Source organism: Sceloporus undulatus, chromosome 7, assembly GCF_019175285.1.
Source record: "Sceloporus undulatus isolate JIND9_A2432 ecotype Alabama chromosome 7, SceUnd_v1.1, whole genome shotgun sequence".
Classification (NCBI taxonomy): Eukaryota; Metazoa; Chordata; class Lepidosauria; order Squamata; family Phrynosomatidae; genus Sceloporus; species Sceloporus undulatus.
Window position 1 is genome coordinate 45,144,415 of NC_056528.1, and position 19,700 is coordinate 45,164,114.

Sequence of the window (19,700 nt, forward strand, 5' to 3'; positions counted from 1 at the left end):
TGTATTAGCAGTTCAGCATTAAAATCCTTTGGGTGCCTTGTAGCACCTGTCCAACGCTGGTTTGGGCAGAAAAGCAAAACCAGAAGAGAGACTTACATCTTAAATATTGTATATACTCATGTATAAGTTAGAAATTTTAATCAAAAAATTGACCCCAAAAACCTAGGTCGACAAATCCAGGGGTCAATATAAGTACTGTACCTTAACTCTTAAGGTGAAAGGCAAGAATGCAACTTATCCTGAAAGCACTGACCTCCCTCTACTTTCCCATCCATCCAGCCTTTAGGGTGAGCACAAACAGTCACGCCTGCTGGAATTTTGTAGGTTCTTTGACAGTGTTTTCTTGTGCTCCATCTTTTACATCCTTTATTATATGCCCTTAAGTTTTACCCTCGACTTATCCACGGGTCATGTCAAGATCCATAATTCTGGCCCCCAGACCTGCCCTCGACTTATACATGAGGTCGACTTATAGTCAAATATATATGGTAATAAAAACACAGCTGGGGAATCCTCATACTTATGGCATAAGGGTTCCTCTGAGCTGTTTCCCCCTCCTCTGTGGTCCATTGTTAAACAATAGCCTTGAGAGTTACATGATTTGGCCCCAGACAGACAGGCCTTTGCGGCACACTTGTCACGTGTGAGGGTTGCCTAGTGGTCAGAGCACCCACACACCTGGCAACCCTCGCATGTGATGAGGGCACCACAGTTGCGGCGCACCCACCAGATGGGGCACGCAACGATGACGTCGCAGATGCGCTGCTTCCAAAGGGGGCAGCACAGCTGCAACATCATTGCGACGTCTCTGGCACTTTGCTGCATTGCAGCAGTGCCAGAAAAAGGAGCTGCTTCCAGGTGCTCCTTTTTTGCACCGCAGCAGCACTGCGCAATTTGTTTACTACGGTGCTCCTGTGGAGCAAAAAGAGGCTCTGGGGAGGAGCCTCTTTTTGGTGCTCTGTACCGCACCAGTGTTTACCAGAAAGAAACACAGCCCTAGGTTAACCTTACCTGCAAGGCCAGAGGCTTCCACCTTACATTCTTCAGAAGGGCAGGAGCAGACACCAGGGTATTCTGAGGCCGTTTCTTCAAGGTTAAGATCACGCCATTTGGGTCTTCGCGCAAGGCATTGACCAGATTCTTTAACTGCCAGCCGACCTGAAAAGAAATCCCATAATGGAATTTTGAAAGGTTTTTCCTTCCTCTTAGCTTACCGAAATAGCGACGGCGGTTCTGTGCGGCCGAGACAAGGGATGCCCTGCTAGTGACACCACATTATATATAGGTTACATATATTAATGATGTTATAGATCATTCTTGACCAGATATAGAAATTATAGAATTTGCACAAAACACTGCTCCTTCCTCTTCAACGGAAAAGGTGGGCTTTATCAATATAGTCTTAATATGGGACCATAACAATAAAGTATCAGTTGTGACCCCCCCCCCCACAAATATGTTTATAAAGACAATGACAAACTGCTGCAATTTTTAAACTCTCATAAAAAAAACCCCACAGTACTTAGAATTATTGCTTTTAATTATCTTTTCTCGTGAAGTATCCGTGTATTTCACTGGAGGATTACAGAACAGCAGCTTCCGAATAATTACGAAATGAATCCTTGCTATTGTAATAGAACCTGTTAATTTGGGGACGAGGGAGGAGTGAAATTTGTGAGCATGTTGTCGAACAATATTGGGGCACTTTCTTCAAGGTGTTTAATTAAAGATAAAGCATCGTTTATTTGACTCCGCAGACAACTCCGCGGAGAGGAACCGAACTTCTAAGTTATTGCAAGCTATAATCGTTATCTGAAATTAAAACTCTGAAAAAAAAGGGAAGCAAAAACCCACAAGGGCCACATTTGTGTGTTGTGTGTCCAATGCAACACCCTTAAGAAGTTTTGGCCTCACTTTGTGTGCATAGTTGCTTAAACATGGAAAAATATAAAAACAACACCCCATCCCAAATTTTCCCATTTAGAAGGCCCTGCCTTTATAACAACTTCCTTCTTCGCTCTCATGAATAAAAATCTCATCATCATGTAAAATGCAATGATTAAACAATGTTTTGCAATGGCTCTTAAACCAACAGTCTGAACATATAAATGGGGCAGAGGAAAGAGACGGTTCTTTCGTCTCCTTAATTCCCTGTAGACATACACACTTATTTACTTACTTACTCTATGGAACATTTCCAGTTGTGTCATTTGAAATTTTAGCGGTGGATATTAGGAAGCGTTTGCAGAAGGCAGCAAGATTTCAGCAAACTTGCCAAATCCCATTGTTTCGTTGTTTCGTTATTGCTCCAAAGTCCAAACCATTAACTTCTCCAATTCTCTTAATTCTATAATCTTTTCTAACCATTCCTCCATGCTACCGTAAGTATCTTCTCTAATTTCCAGTTTATAGCCAGCACTTGTCTAGCGGTAGTTATTAAGTACAGAACCATTCTCCAATGCTTTTTTTTCTGTGTCTGGTCTTAAAGAGGAGACTTTTGAATCAGTACAAGAGTAAAAATGCTCAAAAGTAGGCTATGGGTTTATTTAACAAAGCTTGACAAAACTGGCCAAGATCCTGTATGATGTGATACGTAACTTTACGATGATAATGCTACATGGCTGACATAATACACAACCGTGCTAGTGAATTGCAACAAGACATGGCAAGGGACTATGCAAGAAGTCCTGTTGTACAATACAACAGGGGCTCCCATTGCAAAACAGATGGCATTGTACATTGGGACACAATGTGCTTTGGGACAAGTTCTACAACAGCCATGCTTCTGGTTCCAGGAGCACTGTGGTCCTGATGGCTTAGCCATATCTCTGCTCTTCGCTGCTATGTGGAGACGAATTCTCTTTTCTCATTGCATTGTACATGTAATTTTATAACCATGTGTTTCCTCTTCTCCTTGCCTTTTCCCGTTTATTAAATACCCCCAAACAGTGTAGCCTTTAGTTTTTTGTGGGTTTTTCGGGCTATGTGGCCATGTCCTAGAAGGGTTTATTCCTGACGTTTTGCCAGCATCTGTGGCTGGCATCTTCAGAGAAGCATGGTGTCAAGCTGGTGAAACATCAGGAAGAAACTCTTCTAGAACATGGCCACATAGCCTGAAAACCCCACAAAAAACTATGGGTGCCGACCATGAAAGCCTTCGACTTCAGAGTGTAACCTTTCTTTATATGGCAGGTGCTCCAATTCTCGACCATTCTGGCTGCTTTATACAAGGGTGTAGCTCTGGGAGGGCAAAATGCGTGCATTATTCACTTTGCCAGAATACTGCCACCCTCCTATGTAATTTTCCTTCAAACTGCAAATTTCTAGCATCACAGTAACGCAAGCCATCAGTGTGCAAAGGGATCTTTTAGCACCTTTGAGACTAGCTGAAAGACAGAGGTTGGCAGCATGAGCTTTCGTAGACCTGAGCTTATTTCCTCAGGTGCAAAGTCTATGAAAACTCACACTACCAGCCCTTTCTTTCACTTTACCTCAAAGGCCCTTCAACATCAGTTTACATACTGATTGTCCAGAAAAACACAGTTTTGTCTTTCAATTCTAAAAGCTTCAGGTGAGCCTCTAGAAATACAGCTTAGGCATCCAAAGAAAAGGGCCAGGTAAAGCCACCAAGAAAAGGCACACATGGCAAATATAAGAGTTCTAGGTATGAATGACTTTCAGTGTCTCACTCTTTGCAAGGCTAGAAATTTGGGGACTGGTGAAAACTTCATTGAGGAGGTAGGATCCTTATGGGGGCAAGCATTCATTCCATTCTTATGGGGGCAAGCCTTTGGTTTAACTTTACTTAACTTAAGAAACAAAAGCAGACATCCGTCAGAGAGCCTTCTTTAATTTATCTTCTGAATGGAAGCTGTTGCATGGTGGTTTTTTCCTGTGCTTGAAACATGGAAGGACCCCAAACTATGGTCCCATTCCTATGTTGGTCTTTTGTTTCTTTCTCGAAAGGATGATAATGAGACGGAATTCTGGGATTTGTAGTTTGCTGTGGCACCACAGCTTTCTGACGGCAAAGGCTCACTATCCTACAAAACTCCAAATCCCAGAATTCCATAGCACTGAGCCATAGCAGTTAAAGTGACATGAAACTGCATTATTTCTGACTCTGGGTCTTTTAAAGAGTTTCCACAATATCAGAGAAGGAACCGAGCATAATACTCTGGAGGACTTCACTGAAATAAAACCGAGTCACTGAGAGCACAAATTTTAAGTTTGTGTTAATTTCTATTAGTTTTTAATATGAATGATACTACAGGGATGTCCATAGTGTGGTGGCCACACAAAACCATGGATGTCAGCCATGAAAGCCTTCGACTTCACACTAAACATGTGGCTCCCAATAGGTTTAAAAGCGTAAAGTGTGTAGGATGAATGAGTTGGCCAGAGGTCCAGGAGGTCCTATGGAATAACTGCATGTTCTTTGAATTTTGGAGACAAAGGAAGACACTCCTCTTCCCCTTTTATGCAAAGCACTCCTTGCTTGAAATGATTGACAGTGTAGATTATGATGCATGCCTGAAATTTATCATTTTGTGAAAGGACTCAACAAAATTTAAAATTCCAGTACTGTCTGAAACACATCACTAGGGATTAAGCTACTCTTAATGCAGTGGGCTTCTAAGCAAACAAATATTCTTGTTGTTATTTGCATTCAGATAGATTCTGACTCATGGTAACCCCATCACAAGTTTTCTTGGCAATGTTTATTCAGAGGAGGTTTGTCAATTTTGCCTTTCTCTTAGATGGAGTGCAACCTACAAAGTCACCCAGTAGGTTTCCATGGCTAAATTGGGATTTGAACCCTGCTCTCTTGGAGTCCTAATCTAGCATTCAAGCCACTACATCACACTGGTTCCAACAAGCATAGGCTTATCTTCTTTTTTAACATTGACACAACTTACTTGCATTCTGCTGTTCCTGAAGGCAGAAAATCAAATAGCTTATGGGGTGATTTCTTTTAACCTAGAAAATCTCCTTGGTTAAACATTAATCTTGGGTTTATTTCTAAACCAACTTTTTATTCTGCATTCCCACTAAGTATCAACCAAGTCTCATTGTCTTAACATTTAATCATGTCTCGGCAAACCAGCTGTAATTTGAAAGCCGGGTGTAAAAAGTTAAAATCTGAGAACCTCTGAGGCTTCACCAGCAACTTCATTCTGAAGACTGCTACATAATTAATGTCCTGAAGATAAATTGCTCCGAGGAGAAACCTTAATGAGGGATCCATTAAAAAACTAAGAATATATGCAAGTAAGAGAAGAGAATGTCAGCAGGCAATGATGGAAAGCTCTTAGGATGCTATCACTGCTATTGCTGAGATATTATATTTGGGCAAAAAGTGGAAACATTACATCATGGTGGACTGGCTTTCTTGACAGATGGTTGCAAAGGTGGCTGAATACCAGTATTAAACTAATTCATCCTAAAGAGCTCAAGTAATTTCTAGAGGCTTCTTAAGATGGGACTAAGCAGTTACTCATGTTAGAATCAGATGAAAATTCCTTGTGAGAAGAAACTTATCCTGATTTATCTTGATTTACCTAATACATACACAGGCTGGCTGGAAGGAAACAGTTAACAGATAGTGTTGGCAAAGGCAGTAAATCGCCAGCACCAGAAAGGATCCATTCCTATGGGAGTCCATCTAGATTCATAGGGCCTCATTCCTACTACCTTTTAAACCAGATCGCAATTCGGTTTGAACTGGTTCAAATGACCCTGGTTCTCACTTAATCCGAATCACTGAAGCGATTCCAAGAGGGGGTCATGCTCCAGACCCATTTAATCCACGTCTTTTTGATGCTGATTTTTTCCAATTGTTTTTCGATAAACGATTCCGTGCAAATGTGAACCACAAGTGGATCGGAAATGATTCAAATTTCCCCTTCGGCCATTTGGAACTGAATCATTTTTAATCACATCAAAATAACCACAAGTGGGTTATTTTGGTGCCAGAAAATGACAGAAAATGCGATTGGGGCAAGTGTAGTGTAAACCACAATCCGATGTCAAATCGATCCATCGATTCGGATCGCACACCGTTTTATCTGTAAATGGGAATGAGGCCTAGGTTTGTCAAGCAGTCCTATTCAAGGAAATCAACAAGAAGCAAGGTCAACACAGTCCAAGACTCAAAGAAGCCAAGAAGTCAAAGATTTGAGTTGCAGATGTCTGGAGACAGGGACGCTGGCCAAGAACCAGACAAGCTGCTTCCAGCACCAGCCTTAGGGAGACTCAGCTCTTAAATGGGTTGGTATCAGTTGGTTCTAATAAAAGTCTCTTTGTTACTGCTTGGCAAGCAGCCAGATTGAGCATTATTGATCTGCCCTTCTCTCCTTGTGCCTCGTCTTTGGACTTGGAGCCTGTGCTGCCTCCCTAGCTGTGTCCTCTGCCCCTTCAGCTGCAGGTGAGTCCTGTTTTTGTCCTGCTGGCTGAGGCTGCTCTTCAACAGGGAGAGCTGCATGAAGCGGTTCTTCGCCTGGTGGACTTGGCCAAGTCTGTTCTTCTGCTTCCTCTTCAGCCTCCTCTCTCAGGTCTAGATCCTGGCCTCTCCTTTATTGGAACTTGGGAAGATCATATCTCAGGAATGATTTAGCTATGAATTCTTTCATAGCTTGAACCCAGCTCTCTCCAGCCTTACTCTGACAATGTAATTGCTATAAGAACATGCTGGTTCTTATCAGGTCACCATTATTCATCTCGCTCAGAATAATCTACTCTGACTGGTAGAAGGATCCTCAGCTGCAAGCGTCCCCCTTGCCCACAAGCAAGGATCATTTTAGCTAGAGATGCTAAGGACTAAACCATTTGCAGTACCACTGGGCGATACGACTTATCCACCAGAAGCATCAACATTCAGAAATAATTGGGATAACATCACAGTCCCCCAAGACATTCCACTACTAATCTGATCATTAGCCTGAGCAGCTGAATGACAAGTCCAGAAAGTGAAGGCTCAGCAAAGCAACCCTTACCTTTACACAAGCAACAGAAGATTACTGTACATACTTATGCAGCCCAATTGAAACTTTTTAAGCTTCACCTACCTGATAGACAACATCCTTCAGAGAAAGGACTTAGGATGGAGGTAGGAAAGGAGGGGAAGTCCTTGGATGTGAACTAAATAGATGCACACAGCACTAATTTTAAGGAAGTAAAGACCCTTTTTTGGCCATTCAATCTACCACATCAATGGTATCAAACGCCTCTTTCAGTAAATCAGCTGATAGGTTTAAAACCCTGATGGAACTGCTCACTAGCTATTATATAGCCTTCCCTTTCGCAATTCATATCTTTTCTTCCCATACTTAAAACTCCCTCATATTCACATCTCCTGTTTATAAAATGTACAGAACAGGGAGGGATGGGTCGCACTTGGGGGCATTCGTGTCAGATTTGCACATGTGTGGTTTTTTCATAATTGTTTTCCATCAAGTTCCCCCTGTATTTAAAAAAGTGCACAATATGCATATATTTTTGATGCACGTTTTGGTGACAAAATGTAAATTTTATATGCATTTTGCCATAAAAGATGTATGACAACACTAATTTTGGTTAAATGTTTTAAACTTCTAATTCCATTGCCAAATGAGAAGGAAGGGCAGCAGTATTGTTCCCTGTAAGAATGAGTGGTTATGATTATTAGTCATTTTAGGAGGATTATTTAGTTGGATCTGTAATGGTAGAATAATATCTTTTCCTCTTATATTTTTTATTTTCATTATAGTCAGGATTGTACCACATAAAAAGAAAGAACAGAGTAGCAAGGCCTGGTAGAGATGAAATCTCAGAAGCCTGGCTAAGAGTCAAGTGAGTGCTGACAGATCAATGATGGGACCTCAAGGGCCATCTATCCCAACCACAGCCATGCAAGAATATACAGTTAAAGAACTCCGGAGAGATGACCACCCAATTTCTGTTTAAAGGCCTCCAAAGATAAGGAGTCCACCAACTTCTGAGGCAACCTAGAACAGGCTCTCAAAGTAAAGACATTCTTCCAAATGTTTAGATTTTATAATTTAACTCCACTGGTTTGTGTTCTGTACTCCAAAATGACAGCAAACAAGATTGTTTCAGCTTCTCCATGACATCCCTTCAAAATACCAGAAGACTTGAACTGGAGAAAGGCCAAGTTGCAAAAACTGTTGAAAGCAAGAAGTACACATTTTGGGACAATACATCCCACCCGCTCCCAAAGCACCTTGCTCTGACTAAACAAGAAACATTCTTCTTCAGGAATTCCAGGGAAGGCACTCGGAGCAACTAAAATTAGAGCCAGGAGTAATAATCAAAGATCTTGGGAAAGGAATACACTGCTTGTATCAAACCTCTAAAGCTGGAAAAGGATGACAGCTTTTAAGAGAGATGAAAGCAGTCTGAGATCAGATTTGCTTCCTTCTTTTGGAAAGCAAAATACAAGAACTTGCAAAAACTTCAATTCTCCGAGGGAAAAGAATCCTATCCTCTATCTCCAGCTTGTGAAATCTGAGCAGCACCACGGACAGCTCTGCTTGGTAGAACACCAGTTACAAAGCTATAGAGATGATCAGCAATTTCTTTGTCACCAAGTACTTTTTCCTTGCCAAGAGAAATAGCAGTGGGGAAGAGGAGACAGAAAAAGAGGGAAAAGAGCAAGAAAGACAGTCCTTACAATGAGACAGAGATGTGAAAGTAGAGGACAGAGAATGGGCCAGTATTTCTAAGATTGGGATAACTAAGGGCAAGAGGGCAAATCTGAGATCAATTGAAGGAAGAAGCAAGGGAAAGGAAAAAAAAAAGATGGACAAAACTGGAGATAGACCAGAAGGATGTGGAAGCCAGACATATAGCTCACTTAGGGGGATATTTGGGACCTATCCCAAAAAGAGCCAGGATGGTGTGGTTTGAGTGTTAGAGTACAACTCTGGTTTGATTCCCAGTTTGGCCATTAAACCCCTTGGGCAAGTCACAGGTTCTCAGCCTCAGGGAAGGCAATGGCAAACCTCTTCTGAACAAATTTTGCCAAGTAAATCCCAAGATATGTTTGCCTTAGGGTCGTCATAAATCAGAAACGACTTGAAGGCACACAACACACATCCCAAAGTGAGCCAGGACTGCATAGTGGTTTGAATGTTGGACTATAAGTCTGGAGGCTGGGGTTTGATTTCCAGTTCAGCCATTAAACCCACTGGTTGACCTTGGGCAAGTCGCATGTTCCCAGCCTCAGAGAAAGGCCATAGCAAACCTCCTCTGAACAAATCATGCCAAGAAAACCCGATGAAAGGTTTTCCTTTGGGTCACCATAAGTCGGAAACGACTTGAAGGCACACAACAACAACAATATCCCAAAGCGTGAAAGGAAAACACAACAAGGGACCCTTTCACACTATAGAATGATAGTACCACGATTGCACTTCAAATACCTTGGGAAGAGTCTGTGGCATTGTGGGATTTGCAATTTATGGACGGTGATTTAGAATTCTCACCAGACTACAAGCCTCATAACTCTCCATAAGATGCATCCATGACAGCTAAAGTGGAATCATAGTATTACGACTGGGAAGTGTGAAAGGGCCAAAGATCTTTGCAGGGAAGGGAGCACCATGAATCACAGTGATGGGATGCTGCCTATCACTCCCTCAGGGTTGAGCTATAAATAATAAATAAAGAAGAGAACTTCATTCAATAAACAATTGAGCAAGGTTGATTTTAATTCCCACAGGTTGATCCTTGGACTCTTTCTGATGGCATACTTTGCCAGGAAGGTCGGCAAGCTGTTTTCTCTCTCGGCCTCAGTCCTCACCTATGCAATACAGAGGCCAGAATACAGACCTGCCCCACCTGTCTCAGGCTTGCTGAGATAATGCATGTCAGGAGATTGAAACATTCAAACGGCAGCATTTAACTGTAACCGTACTTTTACATTTTCCATGTAAGAGCCCATTAAGCAGTGGGCGACAAGGTAATCTAATTTACTAATGGAAATATTGATGCTTATAAGGAACATATTGATCCATTCTGTCTCATGACAGAAGGCCCATTAAATCAGGAGTGTTGCATGCTGGGGAGTGGGGAAGGAAAATGGCAAGGCAGATGTTTATTTTTCTCTATCCAAAATGGGCAAGCAGGCAATTTCCTTTCCTTGAGAGTGAACCGAAAATAGGCCTAAGAAGATACAGTGGGCCCTTGGTATCCACTAGAGTTTGGTTCCAGGAAACCCCCCCCCCCATGTATACCAAAATCTGTGGATGTTCAAGTCCCATTAAATTCAGTGACTAGTAAACTGGTGTTCCTCATATAAAATAGAATATATATACTTTAAAAAAAAATCTTCAATTCATGGATGCTTGAATCAGTGGATAGAGAATCCATGGATACAGAAGGCCAACTGTAATAATAAAAAGCACCCTTCCCAAGTTATGCAGTGTTATTACCAACATATTTGGGGTAGAATCAAAGAGATTGAGAACTTATACAGATTATATCAGTTACATTCAAATATATGATGGGAAGCAAGTTAATAGAAATAGATGAACCAAGGAAATTTCTCAAGGCTGACTATGCCCCCAACATACGGCCAGTCTGCATTCAAGGTATTTGTAATGACATTCAAAGCTCCATATGATTTGGGATTTTGATACTTGAAGATACTTTAACTCATTATATTTAATGTTTTATGTTTATTTAAATTATTTTTATTGATGTAAATAGTTTTACATTGTTTGTTTTAACGTTGCCTGTAAGCTGTCCTGAGATTTCTTTATAGGGAAGGGCAGAGATAAAATAAAAAGGAAGAACAAGAGACCTCTTCCTCAAGATCTGAGAACTCAAAGGGAAGTTCAAACCAAAGGCCGGAATGCTCTATGATCAGAAGAGAACATACTACAAGATCAAGAAGAAATAAAAAGACGATGGAAGCAATATACAGAAGAGCTATATAAAAGAGAAGAAAAAATGAACAACGCATGGAATGAAGAACCATACGCGGAAGGACCCCAAATCCTAGAGTCTAAAGTCGAAGTTGTAATGAGTGATAGTGGGAAGAATAACTCATCAACAACAGATGATATTCCAATAGAATTGCTACAATCCACACAATCTGGTCTAGTGAATGAATTGATTTTTCCATCTCTTTTCCTTGATGAACACTGAATCCTTGGTCACACTATAGAATTAAAACACTGATGTTCCACTTTAATTGTCATGGCTGCATGCTATGGCATCCTGGGATCTGTAGTTTGGTTAGTCACTGGAGCACTCTGGCTGAGAATTCTAAACTGCAAATCCCAAGATTCCACAAGATGGAACCATGGAAGTTAAAGTGGAATCATAGCATTATAAATTCATTGTGTGTATGGGACTATGTTGTCTCATGGAGGTCCAGTGGGTTTGTTACGTTCCAAGGTTGTTGTGTTACACTGCCCATGCTTTCTCCTCTAGATAGGGGTTTCACACAAACCAAACACTCCTAGACACACATCCAAAGAACATGTGAGAGGGGTTGAGGGTCTACACAGGCCAATCCCACCTCAGTAAAGGTGTCCCATAGTGTGTGATGGAAATGCTTCTTGGCCATCACTGTGGAAAAGAGCTTGCCCTGGATAGAGCTATTCCATGTCAGAAGAGCTGAAGAAAGACTCTATGCACAAGAAAGGCTCTGTGCCTATACCCCAGTATAAATGGATAACTTTTTCTGGCACCATCTGAGTGGATTCAGGCATGGATAATGGCACCCAGGGGCTGTCTTTTCCCACACAGTTCCACAATCCTGCTTTTGTGTTCTTTCAACCCATGGCTGTATGTGTGAGCCATCCTTTTGGATTGTATAGTCAAATTAGTCATTGTTTGCATTCTGTCTGGGAATGATATTAAAAGGATTCAAACTCCTCTGTCTGAGGGTTTCTCAACACTTTTATCTCAGCCTGCTGAGTTATGCTGGCTGCTTGCCAGTGGCTCATGCAACAGACAATGCTGTTACATGTCACCAAGTCCAGCAGGTTTCATGTTGGTTATGTTGCAGGTAGAAATAGGTGAAGTTTTCATTTAATAATAATAATAATAATAATAATAATAATAATAATAATAATAATAATAATAATAATTTTATTTGTATTTTCCCACCTCTATTTCATTTCTTTCTATATTCTAAAAAAAACAAATTCAAGTTTTCTGAACTAATGATTGAGGCTATGTCTGCACTGCAGAAATAATGCAGTTTGACACCACTTTAACTACCATGGCTCAATGTTATGGAATCCTGGGATCTGTAGCTTGTTGTGACACAACAGCTCTCTGGCAGAGAAGGCTAAACAACTTATTGTTGTGTGCCAACTATGAATTGGAGATGTCATAGTTCAATAAGTATGATCAAAGCCACTTTTTCCCAGGTGTAACCATGGTTTAAAAGCTGTGTGTAATAATAGTTTTTTGTGTTTTTTCAGGCTATGTGGCCATGTTCTAGAAGAATTTATTTCTGATGTTTTTTCCACTTGCTAGCATCTGTGGCTGGCATCTTCAGAGAATGTGTGTAGTAATCTTCACAAACAGAGAGTTAAAGACAGACTGGGGGCCTGTACTTATAGGCCAAAAGGCTTGTTTTCTCCCCATCTCATGCCATCCTGTCCAGATGATGCAGGCCATTAGCCCCAGGCCAGGACTGGCCAGTCTGGACACTAATCCAGCAGATCTGGACCAATCTTGGCCCAAAGGGCTTTACCCTGGGACAGAAAGACCCACTTGAAACTCTGCAGCAACAGGTGGCACATTGGCCAAGTGCACCCTTACCCACCTCGGCCATCACAACTTCTGAGAAGGCCTCCATCGCAGCCTATGACATTGAATGGGGGCACCTGGTGCCAAGGTGTAGTCAGGTGCCCAGTTTCTGCCTTTATGGGCTGTAATGGGGGTCTTCTCAGCAGATGTGATGGCATGCTAGGTACAGGGCATACGGCAGTAGTCTGTGGTGCAGTGGCAGGGAATGGTGTAATCACCTGGCAGTCACTGCACCAACCTGGAGACTGACCCAGGTTCGAATCAGGATCAGGATACCACAGGCTTGACCAGTGCTATCCTGCTCATCTGCCCAGAGACACTGAGAGAGGAAAAAAACCCCAGAGAGACAGAAAGACAGAGAGAGGGAGAGAGAGAGAATGAAAAAGATAGAAAGAGAAAGGCAGAAGTGAAAGAGAGACACACAGAGACAGAAAGATGTGCCATTCCTTGTTTGGTGCATTCTGGCAGCATCACTACAGATGCTGAGGTTATTTGTAGTTTGGGTCACTGTTGTCTTCTTCTCCACTTTGCTGCTGGCTGTGCAGAAACCGCCACACTCATGTTCCACCAAAATAAGGTGGTTGGCCATGTACTAGGAACATAAGCCTCCTGTGCAAATCTAGTAACCTAATATTTATGGTAAAACTATTGAGATCTTGGCACAACCTATGAGTTGCCCGTCCGAGCAGAATAAACCAACAAAGGAAAGCAAAGAAACAGGACATCTCATTACCAAACATGATGAAACAGATGTGTTAATGTCAAAGCAGACCATTAAGAAAGGGCCTGTCATTCCTATGAAAGTGTCCTAAGTGTTCCAATTTACAGTTAGCACATTTTTGCACAGTTGAGGATGATTTAATTAGCAAAGCTGCTCTTGGACTCTTGAAACTGATGTTGGCCAGGAGGCTTTCATTTTTCAGCAGGCTTCTTTTACCTACAGAAACAAGCGTTTATGTAACTAATTAGAAATTGGTGTGTGGAATGATCCTTTAATTAAAAGGGCCGAAAACTGTTTGGAGGCAAAACGAAGGCTGTTTGGGAAGAAAAGTCGAAAAATGACAAACAAGAGAGTCTGATTGTAACATGGCTGGCATTCCAGCAGGCAAACAGCCCTGGCTCAAGGCCTTTTAAATGTTGTTTTCACTACATTTATATCTGTGGAGGGGGAGAGTCTAGTGCTTAGGAACAATTATTTGCACAGAGAAAATTTTCTAGACAGAAATCATATTATGCAACATAACCTAGAAATGCACATTTCATGCAATGAGGTGAGTTTCTTGTAAAGCCAACACAGACTGATATCTTGATGGCTGGGATGAAAACAAAAACCTGTTGCATTCACATTTCAGTGTGGAAAGATCCATTTGATACTTCCTGAGACTGGAAATGGGATGGACAGAATGCATGTACTTTTGAAAATACACACAGCTAAAAATGCAGACATCAGAAGAATGAGCAGAAGTGTAAATCCTGGACTATTTCATGCTGGAAAAATTATTAAAGTAGTTTTTCTCCCTGCTACAGGAGCCAATGAACATTTGAACATACTCAAGTGCTGTGCAGACATTATTCTGTGAAGAAAAATGTATGCTTCCTTGTAGGAAACAACAACAACAACAACCTGTTTTCTGTGCAGAGAACAAGGTTTTTGCAGGCAGAAAATGCATTTATTGCAATAGAATAATCCCTGCATAGCACTTCATTCACATCAGAGGAGAAAGCTGCAAAATTCTCACTCTTCTAGTTTTCTTCCTGATGAAGATTCCCATTTGCTGGGAAATGCATTTTTCGACCAAGGAATGGAAAATTGTATACATTCTTTCCATCCCTATTTGGGCAAACATTGGCTTTCCAAGGTCTCAAAGTATGATCTTTGCTTTCACTTGCGATCTGGATATTTTGACTGTAGGTAATGGGAATTGAACTTGGGATCTTCTGCATACAAAGCTAATGCTTTATCACTAACCTTTAGCCTTTCCCTTATGAAACAGAAACATAGGCACCTGATCACACTATTGATATAACTCAGAATTGTCCTCACTGACTGGAAGTGGCTCTCTCAGGTTTTGACTATTATCAGTTACCTTTCCGATTTAGCTGGAAATGCTAGAAATTGAACTTTCTGTTATGACTTTCTCTTTCTTATCCTGATTTGGGGCTCAATGTCCTTTTCAGGGGGGATATGGTATGGCTAATGTCTTAGTCCAACCCAATAAGTCTTCCTCCAGTGAACTATGGTTCCACCAATTCATTCAGAAGGGCCAGTACTAGGTGGCTGGTTAACATCACACAAAGAGATAATAATCTGATAATTCTTAATAACATTAAAACCCTGAAGATCTTTTTCAATAAATTGAATCCAGACTTACCCTGAAATCAATGGGGCAATGGTTGCAACTATTGAGTTTGGTGGAGCTGCTTTTAATATGTCTAGGTCAGGATTCACAGAGTTTCTATTCTTTGACATGAAGATTTACTTTGGATCAAGACTTATTGACTAGTTCCTTCTCTGTCAAATTCCCAGTGAGAATTATGTCTGAGAATGAACACTTACAGTTCGTCCATGTTTTCAACAGGTGGGAATGTTTTGGCGGTAGCAGGAAATAAATATGGCCATTTGGTTTTATCTGAAAAGTACTCACCACAGTTTGGTGGTTGACCTGGATCACTTCATCCCCTGCATGGATTTTCTTACACTGGTCTGCTGGAGACTAAAGTTGAGAGAAAGGGAAAGGAAGTTGGACAACATGAAGGACCAAAAGTGTTATTGTTCAGGTTTCATTAGTGTATTATTAAATTGCAAGCCAAGAGGTAGAATTCAAAGATATAGCCATGTTAGTCTGTAGAATCAGTACGTAGAGAGATCTTGTAGCACCTTTGGGACTAACTAAAAGAAAGAAGTTGGCAGCATGAGTTTTCATAGACTTAAGTATACTAGGAAGCAGACTTAAGTCTATGAAAGCTCATACTGCCAACTTCTTTTTTTGCAGTTATGGCTCAAACAGACAGGCCAAAATAAAGCTGCTTTGGGTCACTTTGGAGATATGCTATTTAAATGACACATGCATTTTTAAGAGGCCAGAAGGTACGCCAAAGCTGCACTCCAGTCCTTAGGATTGGAGCATGGCTTTGGCGTGGCTTCCGGCCTCTTAGGACACATGCATCCTTTAAACAGCATACCTCCAAAGTGACCCAAAGCAGCTTTATTTTGGCCTGTTTGTTTGGGTCCTTAGTCTCAAAGGTGCTACAAGATCTCTCTGTAAGCCAAGTGTTTCCTAAACAACATATCTCTGAATCCTAAATTGCTTTTGTATCATTCATCAAAAAGTGACAATCTAAAGTCACTGGCGTTATCAGGGAGGAGTTAAGTGAAGCGATCATTAATCTCCTGGCACAGTGATGGTATCAGACTAATTAAGCTAATTTAGTAATATAGGAAATGCTAATTTAGATCAGAAGAAGCTGTTGCAAGAGTTCACAAAGTTCAAGATAGCTGCTGAGATTTCCAGAATCCTCCTTCACTAGCTAGATGCAGGGGACTTCTATAGGAATCCTTAGCTACTGTGCTATCTTCAAGGGATGGTGACAGTATCAGTTTCTATAGCATTTAAGGTCATAATCACTACCCCTTGAACCATTTATTTTTGTCCTACCCCAATAGCAGTTAGCCAATCATATTTGGAAAGAAGAACTAACAGGCTACAATCCAACATCTCCTCATGTAGTTTAAGTATCTGCATGTGATGATGCTTTTGCACCCAATCCCCATAAAAAAACAATGGCAGCATCATGTAACACATCAGTGGCTGGGTGCCAGAGTCCAATGTGACATTTCAATGCACAATGTGCCTTGCAATAGGCAATGTTGCCCTATGCACAATTTTGTCAACAGAATATATCTCTTGCACTATGGCAAACAATTTGTCCTGTGTGCATAAGTGCAAGCTGCATATGTGTATCTCCCTGACAGAATACCAGCCACAGCCTATTTCTTACATTAGGTGGGTTCCATCTAGGGGGATATGTAGACATGGGGAGCATATTATAATGTGCAGCTGCTCCAAGACAAGGAAAATTTAGGTCCTAGGGATATTTTTGCTCTTTTCACTGGCAGCTGAATACATTTTCATTTTGGCAAGTTTTTGGTGGATGAATTTTACTTGTGTAGTGTGCTGTGCTGTTTTAATGGTTTAATGGTTCTAACTATGCTGTTTTTAATGTATGTTTTAATATTAGTATTATTTAATTATTTTTTTTAAAAAACTTTTATAATCAATGTTTTATTTCTATCTTTTTAAATTATTGTAAGCCGTCTTGAGTCCCATTTTGGCAGAGAAGGGGATATAAATCCCTATATATATTATATCCCACTATAAGACCTTGTGCATTCTCTGCTCTATTCATTAACCCTATTCATGTGTTCCTTGTGTGAACATATATGTGTATGTCAGAAAGGCTTCACTTCTCAGCCTAGCCTAGGGAGAGCAACATCTCTCACCTAAAGCTAAAACACATTCAAGTCTTTTTAAAAACATCACGTTATTATTATAAGCAAATGCCACAAGTCTGCCCACCGATAGCCATGACCTGAACATTGTTGACATGTTGTTGCTGTTGTCATTGTTATTGTTGTGTGCCTCCCAAGTTGTTTCTGACTAATGATGACTCTAAGGCGACCCTATCATGGGGTTCCTTGGCATGTTGTCTTCAGAGCCATTGCCATTGCCATCCTCTGAGGCTGAGAGAGTGTCACTTGCCAAGGTCACCCCAGCGAGTTTGCATAGCCGAGCCAGGATTTGAACCCTGGTCTCCAAAATCATTGTCTAAAGCTAAAAGTGCTACACTACGTAGTCCAACACCCAAACCACTGTGCCACTCTAACTCATGGCCCAAGGAGGCCATGGCTATTTCTAAAGGAATACCGTCTATACTCGTGTACAAGTCAACCTCATGTATAAGCCGAGGGAAGGTTTTAGGGCCAAAACCATAGATTTGATATGACCCATGGATAAGTCGAGGATGAAACAGTGGCTCGTGAGAGGAAGGAAGTGGGGTAAATGGGGTGTTCAGTGGGCAAAGAGATCTAGAGAGCGGAGGAGGAGGATCAAGGAGAGAAGGTTTTCACATCGGATCTTGGATCACCTCTTTCCCAAACACACATACACACACTCCCCATGCCTTAGCAGTGCAAGGCACCTCCGGCGTGCTTCTTTCAGGACCTTTCTAAGCAGTATTACTGTATTAACCTGTATATAAGTCAACCCAAGATTTGAGGGTAAAATTTTCAGGATAGATTTTTCAACTTATAGTCAAATATATATGGTATCTTCATACCAGCTGGATATCAGAGGGCTGCACTGCCTAGGGGTTGCAGCACTGGAGGCATGATCAAGAGTACAGCCCTACAAGAGTAAATAGCACATGGTTAGGGCTCTTAACCGCAAAGAATTTTGGTGTATGTCCAAATTATTTATTATTTAATATCTGCCACATTTGATCACCGTTAATATGCACCTCTGAATTCACTGGTCTCTTCCTAAACAAGCTGTAGAGGTTCAGGCTACGCTCTGTTTATCCTTCTCCCAATTTTTTCTTCCCCCTTTCCTTCGCCCTCCCCGTCTTTTGACTCTAACCCAGCTTTCTTTCTCTTATCTTTTTTCAATTACATCTTAGCTGGGGTCAATTATTCCTTCAAAAGAGAAGCCAAATCAATTGGTTGAAGTAGTAGGGATGAAATGGCTTTGATGTGGCTTTTATTTCATTGTGCATTGCGAGCAGAAACAAAGCAGTGAGCTGTGGCAGAGTGCCGCTTCCTTAGGCGCACTGAACAACAACCCCAGAGATGGGTCCCTTTGCCTCTAACAGATTTATGGCTTTCATTTGGTCAAGTGACACATTTCTCTTATTTAAAAAATGTATAAGCTCTTTAGCAAGGGCTGCATTTCCCCCTCCTTGCCTAGTATTGTCCTTAATATAGTATTTTGTCTTCTCTTGCAAACCTTTTGCTGTAGGTGGGAGGGAGATCTGCAATAAAATAGTGTACAATTGATTTTGGCTCTGGTCCCCTTTGGATTACTGGATTACAGAAGGCCCAGGACAATGCATTCAAACCTTGGAAGGGTGTGACTAAAGAAGACATTTGGAGAAACAAGTGGAATTTTATTGTACTTTTCACAAGCCAGAAGAAAAGCAGAAGGCAGGGTACATACACTGGCTGTGAACAAAAAGCAAGTCTTTAGAAATCGAGTGGAGGCAAACTTCAAAAGCTAAACCTACCAAAGGATATCAGTGAGAAAGACTTTTTGGGAAGCATGTTTTCCGAAAGCAGCCATCAACACTCTCTCTCTCTCTCTCTCTCTCTCTCTCTCTCTCTATATATATATATATATATGATTATCACAGTTAACAGAACAGCTCCAGCTTGGCATAGATGCTTTGTATATTCAAATTTCAATTAAAATGGTGGCCCAAAGCATTATTAACTATGGAGGAGGAGGATGGAGAGAGGGAGGAGAACGCTGAAAAGAAAATTGCATTTCTTTACAAGAAAGAAGTGTGATAAATAGTTTCCCTGTGACAGCAGAAAAAGATGAACACAACCGAGCAGCGTTGCTCAAAATAGGGCAATAATCAAATGTTGCTGAAAACAAAAAATGAATTCATCTAATAACTGGGTCATACACTTTTTGAAATATCGTGGTGTTTCAGATGAAGCATCTTTGGAGGAGCTAAAAAGATGTATTTTTTATTTCTTCACATCTGCTAGTCATCATATCTCTAGATTTTTGGCACAAATATTTTAATCCTTGGTTTGTCATCTAGCAGAAGGCAATGTATTGAGTCCAGGTTTAACCATAAATCCAGCAGATGTAGGTTGCTCTTCTCTCCCTCAGAGACCAGAGCAATGGAAGTTGAAATCTAGAAGC

General features: G+C 41.1%; 1 protein-coding gene across 1 annotated transcript in view; it reads right to left on the reverse strand.

Moving 5' to 3' along the window:
• LOC121936846 (connector enhancer of kinase suppressor of ras 2-like) overlaps window positions 1-19,700 on the reverse strand; it is a 327,954-nt gene that overhangs the window by 130,757 nt on the left and 177,497 nt on the right. The window contains exons 8-9 of the mRNA XM_042479498.1: window positions 15,417-15,485; window positions 1,012-1,158 (exon numbers count right to left, since the gene is read on the reverse strand). Coding sequence (XP_042335432.1) covers window positions 1,012-1,158; window positions 15,417-15,485 — 216 coding nt within the window. The remainder of the gene's footprint in view (window positions 1-1,011; window positions 1,159-15,416; window positions 15,486-19,700) is intronic.